Source organism: Ruditapes philippinarum, unplaced genomic scaffold, assembly GCF_026571515.1.
Source record: "Ruditapes philippinarum isolate M1 unplaced genomic scaffold, ASM2657151v2 ctg14686_1_1_1_1, whole genome shotgun sequence".
NCBI lineage: Eukaryota > Metazoa > Mollusca > Bivalvia > Venerida > Veneridae > Ruditapes > Ruditapes philippinarum.
Window position 1 is genome coordinate 7,001 of NW_026856894.1, and position 15,302 is coordinate 22,302.

The window sequence follows — 15,302 nt, forward strand, 5'->3', positions numbered from 1 at the left end:
TTGTTGTGCACGTCACCCGCACGTTCTGCTTCGCTGCACAAATGGCCGCCAGAGCTAATAAAAAGATAAAAAAAATCTTGTCCGCCCTTCACAGGTCAAAATACTGGTGGGATTTCAACCAAACATTACAGGAGTAATCAGTACCATCCCTAGTTGTGCACACCATCCGCACGTTCTGCTTCGCTGCACAAAATGGCCGCCAGAGCTAAAAATAGAAAAATCTTGTCCGCCCTTCACATGTCAACCTACTGGTGGGATTTTAACCAAACTTTCAAAAGTGATCTGTACCGTCCCTAGTTGTGAGCATCAACCGCACTTTCCGCTTCGCTGCACAAAATGGCCACCAGAGCATAAAATAGAAAAAAATCTTGCCCGCCCTTCACAGGTTAAATTACTTGTGGGATTTCAACCAAACTTTACAGGAGTTATCAGTACCATCCCTAGTTGTGCATATCACCAGCGTGTTACGCTTCGCTGCACAAATAGGCCGCCAGAGCTAAAAATAGAAAGATCTTGTCTGACCTTCACAGATTAACTACTGGTAGGATTTCAACCAAACTGTACAGGAGTGATCAGTACCATCCCTTGTTGTGCAAGTCACTGGCATGTTCTGCTTTGCTGCACAAAATGGCTGTCAGAGCTAAAAATAGAAAAATCTTGCCTGGCTGTCACAGGTCAAGCTACTGGTGGGATTTCAATGAAACTTCACATGAGTAATCATACATAGTTTTGGGAGACAAATGTGTTTGTAACAAAAACCCTTCTAGTTATCTATAGGGCCTCTACAAAAGTTGTTCAAATTATATCCCTTGGGTCAAAATAAGCCCCGCCCCGGGGGTCATAGGTTTTCCATATATGTATATTGTAAAATTTATAAAAAAAATTGACATCTGAATTGACAAAGGTGAGATATTTGGCATGAGGCATTGTGTACTGGAACTCTACCAAGATTGTTCAAATTATAGCCCTAGGGTCAAAATTGGATTTAAGACCTGGTAACTTCACTTTTGTATATCAATTGCAATTAGTACTCAGGTGAGCACATTGGGTTCAATGCCCCCTTGTTTTCTTTATTTTTTAGTGTTTTATTTATTTTGTCGGGTAAAGTTTTGTTTAATAGCATAATGATATGATATATTTTCTCATTCAATTTTCAATTTCTTTTATTTGGAATCAGAATGAATGTGGTTAGTGAATGTAGATTTAAGTATAGCAGGTGTTTTATATATAGTCAGAAAATGTCGTATGTCATATTCTTTTGAAATATATGGAAGAAAATAAAACAAAAAACAACTTGATTATTGCATGAACAAAATATGTACATGCATATTTTATAAAATAATATTTTTATTCGAAAGTGGACATATATATTTTAAACATAATTTATTAGCAATGATCCGTAAGGATCAGAAAAATATAACAACACTGAAGTGGAGTATGGGACAACTTTTTACAGCTGCCACACAGCACTTGACACCTGCTGCTGTGATGTATACATATCTGGATAAAATGTGATCCCTTGGAAGCATTCATCGCAACAAAATTAAATGGAAATTGCAGAGTCGGTTTGATTCAGTCTATAAAACACTCTTTGTGACTTCAAATTAATTATTGATAAGAGGATGAATAGAGGATTATATTTTACATAACATTAGGTATTGATTCGAAAATGAGCAGACATTTCTTTTTATTGTAATATTGACATCATAATTATTAATTTAAAGGGACCTAAAGATTTTAGCATATACCAAGTACAACAATATAGTCATCTAAATTGTGTTCAAATAGTCATGATATCAAAGCCTAATATACAAAGTGTTTTAGAAATTCTAAACTAAATTCGAATTATTCAGTAGGATTTTTATAACCATTCATATACATTGAAGTCAATTTACCTTCAGATATTTTCGGCGCCTATGGCCAAGTGGTTCAGGTCATTAATTACAAACCACATGCATTTCAACGCTGTTGGTTCGATCCCGATAGGAACTTCGGATTCTTTCATGTTAGAAAGATATCCAAGTAGCATGCAGAACCTTCGATTGGTCTGCTAAGGTGCCCGTTCGTGCCTGAATAAGATGCGCAGGACGCATTCAAATATCATTGATGTATTTAAGTAAACTATTAATTAATAATAAAATGTCTGATTAACAATACAGCAATTTTGTAGACGGTATATTCAATTTAAGGCAAATTTAATATTCTTCGTTGATAATTTCAGTTACAAATATTGCAAAATTCACCATATATCCTTTGCAATTTTACAATTAATTGTATTGCAATATTCACCATATATCCGTGTAACTAACTACATAAACTAGTATTGCGATATCCATCGTATATCATTTGCAGTTAAATACATTTCCTCGAATATAGATCTGTATCCGGTGGATAGTGAAAAAGTTGTGGATTAATTGTTTCAATCATATCAGATGTTACTGATCCTGTAGTGCATCCTATGCCGCCATTGTCTGCTGGCCATGTTTCGAAGGAAAGGCAAGAAGGGTTGTTGGAACACGAAACTCTACATTCTTCTACTGTGTTAAAATGCAAATTAGGACCACCACTGTTGAATCCCCAAATAGCCTTATTGTCATATTTTGTAAATTCGTCGGACATATCCGAGCACACTGAAATTTAAACCAAATAAAAAATCTGCAAATAGTCCCATATCAATTTATAAAATACTGCTGTTTTTATTGAAAGTTAAGGTATAATTATATAAATCATGTAAATCATTCGTCAGCACTTTATTAAAGACAAGACCAGTATTATTTGTTTCAGTGATTAAATATTAAAATAAGGTGTCGAGCTAGCTTATAAAAACTTCGGTGGTTCTACTCCCACACTACTGTGTTGGTCTGACGTAAAATCCAACCAAACTAATGAGAACAAAGACCAGAAAGACAAGGCAAAGTTCACCGAAACATCTTAAACCATCTTTCGTTACATATCATAACTATAATTATAATTATACTACCCTTTAAACTGCTAGGAAATTAATAAAAAGTCTTTGTTATCGACATTGGCATTGTAACAGATCAGCACATTAGACAATGCTCTACTCTTAAATTGCTTAAATTTGTTTTTTTATATAGAAGTACCTCGTCAAAGGAAAGATTGAATTTCCAAAAATCTATAAATTGAATCAATTAAAAACTGGTTAAGGGTTAGGTCACCACAAGTTATTTTAAGGTAAACACAGCACACGTTTTGATGTGTTAAACATCAGTTCTGTTTTATTAAACATTACATAAGTTATGCTTTGTTAAACACAAGACAAGTTATGTTATGTTTTGTCAAATACAACACAAGTTCTGACTTGACATATAACAATAATCTTACAGTTATGGTTCTCAATCTGAGCCAAACAGTCTTACCTTTAGTGCAGTTATTTAGTAGGCTATCATATTTGTACAACTTGTCACAGAAACACTTTCCTTCAATGCACACTCCTCCTTCCTCTATACAGTCCGTGCTATCTGTGCAGACTTGACCAAGTGTTGGTACTATGCAAAGTTATGGAGCAGTAAAATAAATTTCAATAAACAGTGCAAAGTATAATATCGTTTCGTTTGTATCGAAACAATTTCACATACTTATATACTTATATATATATATTATTTTGATGCAAATTGTAAGGAAAAGCACACTGCAAGAAATGAAAGATGGTAATTATAGAATTATATGTTTAAAGGACAAAAAAGGAGATCAAAGAAAATTGTGTGCAGGCATCTTCCCCCACTCCCCCTCCTGTGCTTGAAATATAACGTTTTATTTTAAATATCTGATTTATTTAATGATGATGACATTATCACGATTCTGCCAGATGACTTTTATTATAATTATCATTATTATCACTATTTTTTATATTTTCATTATTATCATAATTATTACATTCATAATAATTATTATTATTACTATTATTATTATAACTATTATTATTATTATTATTATTACTTTTATCAAAATTATTATTATTATTATTATTATTAATTGTAATTTTTATCAATAGTATTATCATTGTTATAAGTATTTTCATTACTAGCAGGAGCAGGAGCAGAAGCAGTAGCAGTAGTATTATTATAAGTATTAGTATTATTACTATTTATTATTTCTATTATTATTTTATTATTATTATTATTATTATTATTATCATCATCATTTTTACTATTATTAAATTATTATAATTATAATCAAAACAATCATTGTAATTATTATCATTACTTTTATCCCACTAATACGTGATAGGACGGAATGTTCACAATGAACAAGACACAACTTGCCTCGTTGTGATGTTCCCGTTTTATCGTCCTTTTACATGTCTACCATTATAAACAATATGTTTTACTTACTAGGACAAGTTTGATCATTGCAGGCTTGCTTCTCGTCACCAACATCCGTCTTGAGGCATTGTGATTCATCATTTCCTTCTATACGAATAGAACAACTCCTTGATCTGGTTTGAATACCAGAGCCACAACTTAAGCTACAGGTGCTCCAAGGGGTCCATGAATCCCAAGTATAATTAGCTGTAAGTGTAATTGAAAATGAATCTAATGTTATATTAAACTGATACGAATATTTGTATGATACTATGTTAGGCAAATACAGCCAATTGTGTTTAATAAACCACCTTTAAAATGTATTACCCTGCAAATAAATGCGACTTTTCGATAACCCTTCATTGATAAGAAGAAATAACATAGCCACTAAATAAATAATACTTGTCTATAGATACTTTTCTGTATATCAGGTAGGAGTAATTACATTTTTTTACAAACCCAGCATAGATAAATCAATTATTTTAAAATCGCCTTATATTCTTGACATGATATATTGAAATGTAATCTATTAATTGTTTTCTCTTTTATCAAGTTTGCTAAATAAAGTATGATGACGGCTAAGTCAAACGAGTGACCTTCCTTAAGCCAGCTGAGTAGCTAGCTATCTGACATAAAATAGGTGTTACAAGTGATTCAAAGTTAACAACTCGGGAAATGAGGCCGCAAATGTACTGATTTGAACATACTTTTCAAACATTCAGTGTTGAAGCTCCATGCGCCAGTATCTAAACATTCAGCAACTGTTGCAAAGGAGATATTTGGCTCGTTGTAACCAGTATCACACCTGTATCTGATCTTTTTTCCAATTTCCATCTGATTACCGAGAATAGTACCGTGTTCGGGAACTGTTCCATTCACACATTCTACAATTAAATTATAAAGCAACATGCCTTATATATGAAAAGTCTACCCTGTAGTAATATGGACGAATGAAAGGGTAAATATGGTGTGAAAAATAACTTCAATGCAATAAGAATCGCCAATAAGAGGACGGTCATTTTACTGTCAGAGTTTTACATTACGTTTGTATCTGCAAACACTGACCTAATAATTATATTTGTGTCCAGTGCACATCGCCGGCTTCCTGATTTTGATTACAAGAAAATCATCACGTAGTGAAAATATTATCTAAATTACTTGAAGATAAACAATGAAATATATTGACAATGTGTAAATTAATGATATTAAAAAAGTAATTGTAACAAAATTTGCATTAAAAAGTAACAGGGAAAGATGTCAAATAATTTGACATATATGACATTCGATTCAATTAAATTTATACTAATAAAAGGTATATAACGATGTTTTAAACAGATCACTGAGGACAATTATCCCGAATTTAGTATTTTTGATTGGGGGGGGGGGGGTAATGGGAAGTGTGGAGCAGTTGGATGGGGCTTGTAGTTTTTTGTTCCAGATATGTTTTTATGTTTCAGTATGTTTATTGTCTTTAAATGTTTCATCAAATTTTAACAAAAGACGCATAAGCATTTTTGCTGATCGCTCGCCTGTAAAGCTATTCACTATATTATAACTTTAACTTGTTTAAATCCAACAACTTAAATTATGCCGGTACTTTTATGCGTCTCAATGTCACATGTCAAAGAAATCATTTCACGCATTGTTAATTATAAAACGGTTGAAATTGGCATTCAGGAATTGATAATTGTTTAAAGGCAGTGCTGGGGACTATTTATGAATATTTCATAGATCATTCATGGAACTACATATTGTAACTGAAGATTCAGAGAGACGCAAAGCTGACTTTATTGCTGTTATTGATCATAAAGGCTTTTGTCATTGTCTCATAAACAATACTTTGACACCTATTTAGAATAAATAAAACAGGCTGATTTGTGTCCGCATGTAAAAACCTATTACATTACAGAAATTTGAGAAAACTTTCGCTGAACGTCGATTACAATTTAAGTCTTGAATCCGTTTGAATAGAATGATATCAATTATTTACAAAGATATTAATTACAACTATAAAAGAAGCTATTTTTTCAATGTTCATACCATTTCAAAAGGTTAAAATATGCGTGAATATAATGTTTTGTTTCAATCATGTTATAAATCCAGTCTATTGTGCTTACTAAGTATTTAGCTAGATTAAAGATATTCTATGTTCATCCTTGAGTAAGATATTTTTATCACAGAAATTTATTGAAATTTATTGAAATTTATTAAATTCTTATAGAATATGTCCAATTTGAAGGAAACGAATGAAGAAACTATGTATGGGAAGCTGCGTTCCCTACTACAGGTAAAGTAAAATTGATCCTTTTTTTAAAACAAACTGCCAGTTTTTTAATGACACTATATATTCAAATTGTGACCACCTATAGTGTTAAGAATTTTAAACATAATCTATCTACTTCGTGTGAAGTCAAAACATGTTTATTTTCTATTTACAAAGAGACTGTGTAGAAATTATCAAAATTTTCTAATATCAAATTTAAACAAAGTATATCTTTAAGGAAGTTTTTTTAAAGTTTAAAATTAAAGGCGTACACCAGCAAACAAATTGTACACTCGGCAAACATTTCATAATAAAGTATGCGAGTGTTCTGTTATAACGCTTCTTGAATGGGGTGGGAAACTGTAAACCAAATACAAAATTCGTAAATTCAAATTCTATTTAAAACACAACTTTTATTCTTGGTCGAATATAATTTGATAGTGAATGTTGATTATTAAAAACTTTGGGTGACTTATATACAAATGTTGAGATCTAGTGCTCAACACCCGTGAAATACAAGCAGGATATCTTGTCCGTCAAATTTGAAAGAATTAATTTATTTATTATCATCTTTGTGTTGGATTTAGTCTGGCATGTCCGCCAACTTATCATCCCACGCTTCCTGTTTATAAATGTATATTATGTAATCGTTTACAATATTAACCACTGTTTTAATTGAAACATTGTATTTGTATTTTTTACCATTTCAACTGCTTTTTAGTAAATCTGTATTAGATATTTGTCTAAATTATACAGATTGACTAAAAACAGTTGAAATGGTAAACAATACAAATACAATGTTTCAATCAAAACTGCGGTTTAGAGTGTAAACAATTACATAATATAAACAATTATATAATATACATGAGAAAAATACATGATATTACATAAAAAATAATTTATAATAGTTCCATTTAGACATCTTGACAAATCGATGCTTGCAACATGAATAATGTATAACGTGCTAAATTTGTACAATGGATTTGCCCACAGCTGAAGATAGAACATTCCGTTAAAAGGTTAAGGGTTTTTAAGGTCAATCAATAAAAAGATGAGCATCAGCCTGCAAGGAACGTGACCTGGCACTGTACTGCATGTACTTTCGGTAATGCTTTTACAATAACTGAAATTCAATTTGCCGATCATCCCATGATTACAATAATGGATAATCAATCAAAAGTGTAAATAAATGATTAAGAGTCAATTGATCAATTTAAAATTATGCAATAAATATTTTTTATAATACTTTGATATCTTTTAAAATAGGGACAGATTAAAACTTAATGGAAATTCGACCGTTACATATTAATAGGGAAAAGATCTGTGGTGAAATGTATGATATACTGACACGGAAGAGCAGGAATTATAATGTAACAAGCATTTTTATGAGACAATGACTTTGATATAACAAGCAATATGTAACCCTGCAGTAAACCGCTCGATTGGAAAACGTTTGACAATTTCTAGACTAAAGGCTAATATATACATGTATAATATCGTAAAGTAGTCTTTGTGTCCTTTCCCATACAAACGCACATACATCATGGCTTTCCAAATAATTTCAAAGCAAACGAAAGATATTTTTGGACTAAATGTCGGAACAGAGTATGTATATTGAATAAATAAATCTTTGAAACTGTGGAAAATTTATAGCTTTTCTTGAGTTATAGTTATTTTGGGGGTTTACGTCCATGTTGTTTACATTTGTGCCGGGAGGGATACAGTTCAGCACGTAATATAAAAAGAATTTCAAGGTCTGTCAAAAGAGTTTGATAAGCTATTAATTGAAATTTCAATAATTCATCAATAACAGGCGTCTTTGTTTTTCACATCGTCAGCATATGAAAGTCTACGGAATAACAAACATCTGATCTTATCAAAGTGCTTAAACCAATAAATGCAATGGAGGGACATGCTGAATAAATATCTGGTAAAAAAGTGATCCATCGGAAGCATCAAAAACAGCAAATTTACATAAAAATCGCAGTCTCGGTTTGATTGAGTCTGTATATGAGAGATAATGAAATGTGCAACATCCCTCACGCGACTTAGCACCGGCTTGAGCGGTACGCAATTCTCAACACTTAAAAGTGCTGGAGTCAGTGATCCCGAAGAACCAGAAAAATTAAACAACACTGAAGTGAAGTACGTGGCAGCTTTGTACTGCTGCAACACAGCACTTGACACCTGCTATTGTGATGTATAATATCCGGTAAAAGGTGATCCCTCGGAAGCATCAAAAACAGCAAATTTACATGAAAATCGCAGACTCGGTTTGATTGAGTCTGTACATGAGAGATAATGAAAAGAGCAACATTTTTCACGTCCCCTGGCACCGGCTAGAGCGGTGCTCAATTCCCAACACTTAAAGGTGCTAGAGTCAATGATTCCGAAGGACCAAAAAATATAACAACACTGAAGTGAAGTACTTGGCAGCTTTCTACGGCTGCAAATGTATAATATCCGATTAAAAGTGATCCCACGGAAGCATAAAAAACAGCAATAACATTGTGGTAGAGCAATGCAACAGGCATCTTCAAGAAAAATTAAATACAATTTTGTAACGGTGGCGTGCACAAGAGGGTGAGATTATCGATTCTTTGGCCCTGGTCTAAAGCGTTGTCACTTTTTCTGATAGTGTGGGATCGCAAGTTCGAGTCCGAGACAAGGCGTTTCCTTTTTTTTCTGACATATAAGCACATCACAGTGACAAACAAATAATTTATGTAAGGATATGCCAAGGTTTCTTATGCATCTTTATATTTAGAACATTAAAATAACGCGAGATTGATATTTCATGATCTAACTTATATAATTTCATAACTCTAGTCATTAAACTTCATTTTGTAGAATTTTTAAGCACCAATGCATCTACAGATTTTGAATAATACTTTTAGATCAAATTAATGTCTCAACATTAGGCAAAAGGACATTTCCATAGAAAACTTTGATTTTTTTTTAATTTGCAAAATGATTGGAAATTAAAATATTCCTCTAAATATATCAAATGTTGGAATATTGTATCTTTGGTACGTAGCCGTCCTATATCTTACATACGGATTTTCGCGCTTGAAAATTTGGCCGCTTATACAGGATATGTCAAGACTGATGTTATGTAAGTGTTCTTACAGTAGATTGTACCTGACAATATATATATATATAAGTGCACAAGGAATTACCTCTAATAACACACATTCCATGTCCATATTTATTTTGTTCACATACTTCTCCAAAATTGCATCCATGTGGACATGGCATCTGAAATACAGTGAAATAACGTCCGTTTATTGACATCTTGATTAACTCACTTACGTCGGGTAAACTCATATTAAAGGCAGCTTATGCCTTTTTTCAAAAATGTCAAACATACGAGGGTTGTCCCAAAAGTCCGTGACAAATTTTATAGACGGTTCATTTTTAACGCCAATTGAAAATAATTTACACATATAACCGTTAATTTTATTATTTAACATTACAACAAATCATTTACAAAATATTTACTCTAGTTACTTAGAAATTTTCAATATTAACGACCATGGGTTGAGTTGCCGGCGCACGTCAAATAATTTGCATTTTGTTATGAATAGGCTAAAATTAATTACGTATATTTTAAATATCTGATGATGTGTCTGCACAATGTCATGTTGACTTCCTCTGCTGCTATGTTAATATCATCTCAGAAAATTTTAGTTAAATAAATTAAGAAACGAAAAAGATACGAATAAATGAAAATATCTCATATAAAATAGGAAAGTTAAAATGGCGACGTTCTAAGAATTTGCGGCGCAGTGTACAGGTAACTCAGGTTTCATGACTATTTCGAGATGACACATGTTACGATTTTTAACAAATATACCAAATAGAACAGTTTAGCAACATTTCCTGAGCATTTGTTAACTAAAGGCATGAACGGAACCAGAGTTTTGCGCTACAAAAAGCGAAAATAAGGAAAACACGGATAGGAAGACCGATCTTCGTCGCCTATTTCCTACAGCTAAAAGCAGGTGCAAGGAGACCGGAAGTTCGTGTATAGCAAAAATTAATGTATGCCATCCAAACATGCAACAGACATTAATAACCACATGATTTAAATCTGTAATTGACGATTTATGGGTACCATTATTGCTTTGAAAGCCATTGAGAGTATTTGAGAAGACGCCTGATATAGATTTAACGTCGCCTTTGATGTTTAACGTGCGCCGCGAATCAGTTAGTTGTCATGGTTTTGATGGCATATTTTTGTTGTTTGTTGATATTTTTCTGTGTAAATTTGTGAAAATGTTTCAATTATATGGGGTTATAACATATTAAAATATCAAATTCGTACCTATTTCATTTAGCTTTTAATCAATCTTGTCACATAATATTGGGACAACCCTCAAAATGTTTTATTAATGAATTTAGAGCATGTAGGACGATTAACAAATGAAGAAATTAGCATTAAACGTAATATGTCATAAAGCTAGCACAATGTAAAAAAGTAGTTTTTTGACTCCATACAAAAAACTTAGAAACAATAAAGTTGACTTTATGATAATGACGAAGACTGGAAGACTAATGGTATCCTTAATCTAGTTATAATTCAAAAGGTTTTATACAATAATTTTAACAACTTTTAATTGGGGCGTCCGCTTGCCCCTCACCGATCTGGGTGCCCGTTCGTGCCTGAAATAATGCATATACATATGCACGGGGGAGGAAGTGTTACACGAAGGATGGAGTTCTTATGATAACTTGTTCAGGAGTTCTTGTGATAACTGTCACGGATTTCGTCGGAAAACATCTGTATATACTACAAAAACACTCGTCAAAAATGGTTATTTTCATCGTTCAAAAATGAGTTTATGGCGCTAAATTAAACTTTGTGTGTCAAAAACTAATTCAAAGGCTATTTTTCATCGCCTCTTGCTTCAAATCTGGTAGTTTTCAGTAACTTGCCAATTCACAAGTTTTGACTGGTTTATTTCTGGTCTTCATCCTTGCCATACATAATTGCATAATTATAATGCAAAATTGCAAAGAAATGCAGTACGATCATCCTTTGCACAAAAATGTGGATAAAACGTTGGTCTTAAGTGTCTGCAAAGGATAAATAGGTGATAGGCTATCATCTACAGTAAAAATTGAACCAGCGGCCACAAATATTCAGCAGTATAATGGCTTAAACCACAAAACAAAAATGTCTCAAAACGTACACGTTGTTCTCAGTTTCACATGTTTTAAGCAACCACTTTTCTTAAGCAAACAATATATAGGGATGCTTCCCTACCTAAGGGCTAAGTATTTTGTATAATTTTATACCATAATAAATAAGTATATAACCAGGAATAATTTCCACACCTATGTCTTAAAAAAGTACGATACATGATAAAAACTCAAATGCGGTTGGCTCTAACTACCGATCTCTCGAACAAATTCGAACGTTCCTCCAGGTTCGAGCGAACTAAGTTTGACTATATATTTTTGTTATAAATTACAGCAAAAGTAGCAGCGTTTCCTCCGCTAAGATTACAAAGGGGAAATCCCATCAAACATCGACAGAAAAATATACATGAAAATACCATATTTGAGTACTAAGTATTTCAAAGCGCATTTTATCACATACATAAATGCCCTACTGGTTTCATAGCAGTTCCCGGTCCCAAATCGCACTTTTTAACAAATAAAATAAAAATCTGTCTACCGAAGAGTGCAAACTTTGACGAAACCAAGTTAGGTACAGCATTACCATGTTTTAATGTTGCTCTTTTATTTTACATTTTAATGGAATAAACGCCTGAGATGTAACACCTTTGCACACATTTTAGCAGTTTTTCAGATTTTTTTTATTTTGAATATACATGTAATTCAGTACAAATAAGCAATGTTAAGCTGGGTTTTACAAATACATGTAGATATAACTTCCCAAACTTTTTCGTGTCGTCTGCAAATATATTGTAGTGATTTACCTGGAATGGGATTTCAGTTATTGTGCATGGGCATTCAAACTAGAATTCGCAAGGTGTTGCTTGTAAATGTCGCTGTACTGTTATAACTGCTGTTTTACATAGAAAACAAATGTTTCTCTGATTGATGGACATAGACGCTTAACTGAGAAAAAAGTCTTTATGCCTGGATGAAAATGATAAAGGGCCAGAATACTGCTAGAGGCCGGAAACTGCTAGGAAACCAGTACATAAATCCTTTTTCCAATCTACGAAATCGGCGTCAAACAAAAAAAAATACTATGAAAAAGAAACGGGGGTAAGAAATAATATCTCTTGAACTAAAATTCACTCAAAACCAACATTATATATCCTATTTTTGTGCGCATAGGATGAGCGTACTTCATTTCATAAAGATTTACAATCTCATTGAATAATAAAAAACGCTAAAACGTGCCGTGATTTAGCGCAAGAAACACCCTGGCAATAACAAAAGTTATCATAAGAACTCTGTGACATCTTCAGAGTTATCACAAGAACTCCGGGACATTTGAAAAATCGGGTATAAATCTGTTAGCCGGTGCTTTAATTTGCAATTTGCATTATAATTAGGTAATTATGTAAGGCAAGGATGAAGACCAGAAATAAACAGGTCAATACTTGTGAATTGGCAAATAATTTGAAATTTTTACTTAAAACTACCAGATTTGAAGCAAGAGGCGATTGAAAATGGCCTTTGAATTAGTATATGACACATAATACAAGATGTAAGACAAGCTTAATCATTAAAGTTTAATTTAGCACCTTAAACTCTTTTTTGAAAGATGAAAATAACCATTTTAACGAGTAATTTGTAGTATATACAGACGTTTTCATACGAACTCCGTGACAGTTATCACAAGAACTCCTGAACAAGTTATCATAAGAACTCCATCCTTCGTGTAACACTTCCTCCCCCGTGATATGAGCAACCTAGGGTTTCCTACACCCGTAAAGCTGTAACGTCGGTATATGACCAATACTGTGTCGATGTTACGCAAAACCAAATCAAGCAAACAAATTACTATTAATTGAAATATTAACTGCAAACCATACTTTCGTAAACCAATGTCTTTCCTTTAAACGAGGAACAAACCCCAGCCCTTGTTGGGCTCGTCAAATCGGAATAATTCAGATATTTAAATTTTACTCTGTAGTTCAGTGCCAAACAAAGTTTCCCCTTGCAGCCAAGCCCTTACACAATTTAAAAGAAAACCAAATAATTTTTGAATCTTTGATTTTTTATGGCAAAAATTCACAGCGGAATTGAATACATATTCAAAATGTCCCAAAAGTAATTAAACCGATGCAATACAAAATTCTCACATATATAACAAAAAGATATGTACTTTTGCGTGGTTATTTTTTGTTAAATTCAGTCCATATTCTGTTCGTTACGATTATTTTTTTTAAAAAAGCAGCACAATTCCATCTGACATCCATAACATTTTACGCTTGATATATAACATAGTCTCCTGTTTTCATTAATAAAACATATCATAGCGAATGAAATGCTTGATTCAATCACCTATAACAAAAGATGATACGCAATATCGATGATGCTAATTGGTTATAACTTGAATACATGCTAACTCATCACCATTAGTAATCCAAAGATGAAGAACAAGATATAAATAACTTTGTAAAGTGAGATTTTACGTAAACATTGACTTGCCATAGCCTGAGCATTTTATTGAAACTTTGTCATCCATTTCCCAATCAATTTGAAAAAGAAAATGAAAAAATTGACGTCATTGTTTCCTGTTTGAAAGTGGTAATTTAAAATATCTACCAGACAAGTATTGTTAACTTTTACCACTGTTTCACAACTGAACAATAACAATTATGTGATATGTCAAAACAAGTACAATGATTGTTTTAAAGATATGGGTTTGTTATAATCACAATATCGTGAGAGCATTCATCATTTGTCATATATATAGTGAATCCTCGTTCTCACTTTGATATATTTGACATATTGATTTGTAATTTGATTTATCGGCTATGAACACATTTCCTTATAAGCATCTCGAAGAAAAGTTAATAAATAAATAAATGAAAATATAATAATAATAATAAAATAAAATAGAAATAAAATAAATAAAAATAAGTAAATAAAAATATAAAACAATAATGATAAGAAATAATAATCATAATTTAAATACATGTACTATATATGTTTTGTTTATCATCGATGGCATACAATGTATCTTTACTACACGCCCGCTGAGCTCAATAGGGATAGGACAAATTATGTTATCAAAGTATCACAGGTTCGACACGCCGGCAAGGCGCGACTTTTTAGTGGCGATTGATCTCGGACATTAAGTCTATGAATATTTTTTCTCAGTGCTTATTCAGAAAGTTTATACATAAAACCGTCGGTTACTTGTGGTGAAAAAAAACAACACCTGGCCACGCCGCTATAGGTTCAAATCCCAATTGAGGATTTCATTTTTCATGTGATGAAGCTATCTAGCTAGCTAGCTTACGGAACGTCGGTGGATCAGTTGATGCCGGAAAAATGCAGTGAATGGGCAGATGAGTTCAACAGTTGAATATGACCTCCACTGTGTTGGTGCGACATAAAACCCAGATGAATTACATTTGACTCTAACACTTTGCATTTATTATGAATGGATTCTGTTACAGCCGTCTGGTAAATGTAAGTTTTATCTAATTAAATGCTACAATGTTTTAGCCTTTCAAGGTATAACTTTGATGTTCATATCTAATAATCTTGTTAAAACT

General features: G+C 32.5%; 1 protein-coding gene across 1 annotated transcript; it reads right to left on the reverse strand.

Moving 5' to 3' along the window:
• Positions 1–1,432: 1,432 nt before the first annotated feature.
• On the reverse strand, positions 1,433–10,497 carry LOC132748044 (semaphorin-5B-like). Its single transcript, XM_060737590.1, has 5 exons — positions 9,768–10,497; positions 5,033–5,209; positions 4,356–4,532; positions 3,381–3,509; positions 1,433–2,630 (listed from the first exon to the last, which is right to left on the reverse strand). The coding sequence occupies exons 1-5, from the start codon at positions 9,913–9,915 to the stop codon at positions 2,353–2,355; spliced, it is 909 nt and encodes a 302-aa protein (XP_060593573.1). The 5' UTR covers positions 9,916–10,497; the 3' UTR covers positions 1,433–2,352.
• Positions 10,498–15,302: the final 4,805 nt, after the last annotated feature.

Bases quoted from the DNA above. Each gene is read 5' to 3' on its own strand.
- LOC132748044 (XM_060737590.1), bottom strand. From the start codon at position 9,915: ATGAGTTTACCCGACGTAAGTGAGTTAATCAAGATGTCAATAAACGGA. The intron at 4,533-5,032 runs GTATGTTCAAAT...TTACACTTACAG, and splicing joins CAACACTGAATGTTTGAAAA to CTAATTATACTTGGGATTCA. The intron at 2,631-3,380 runs GTAAGACTGTTT...TTTAAATTTCAG, and splicing joins ACTAAATAACTGCACTAAAG to TGTGCTCGGATATGTCCGAC.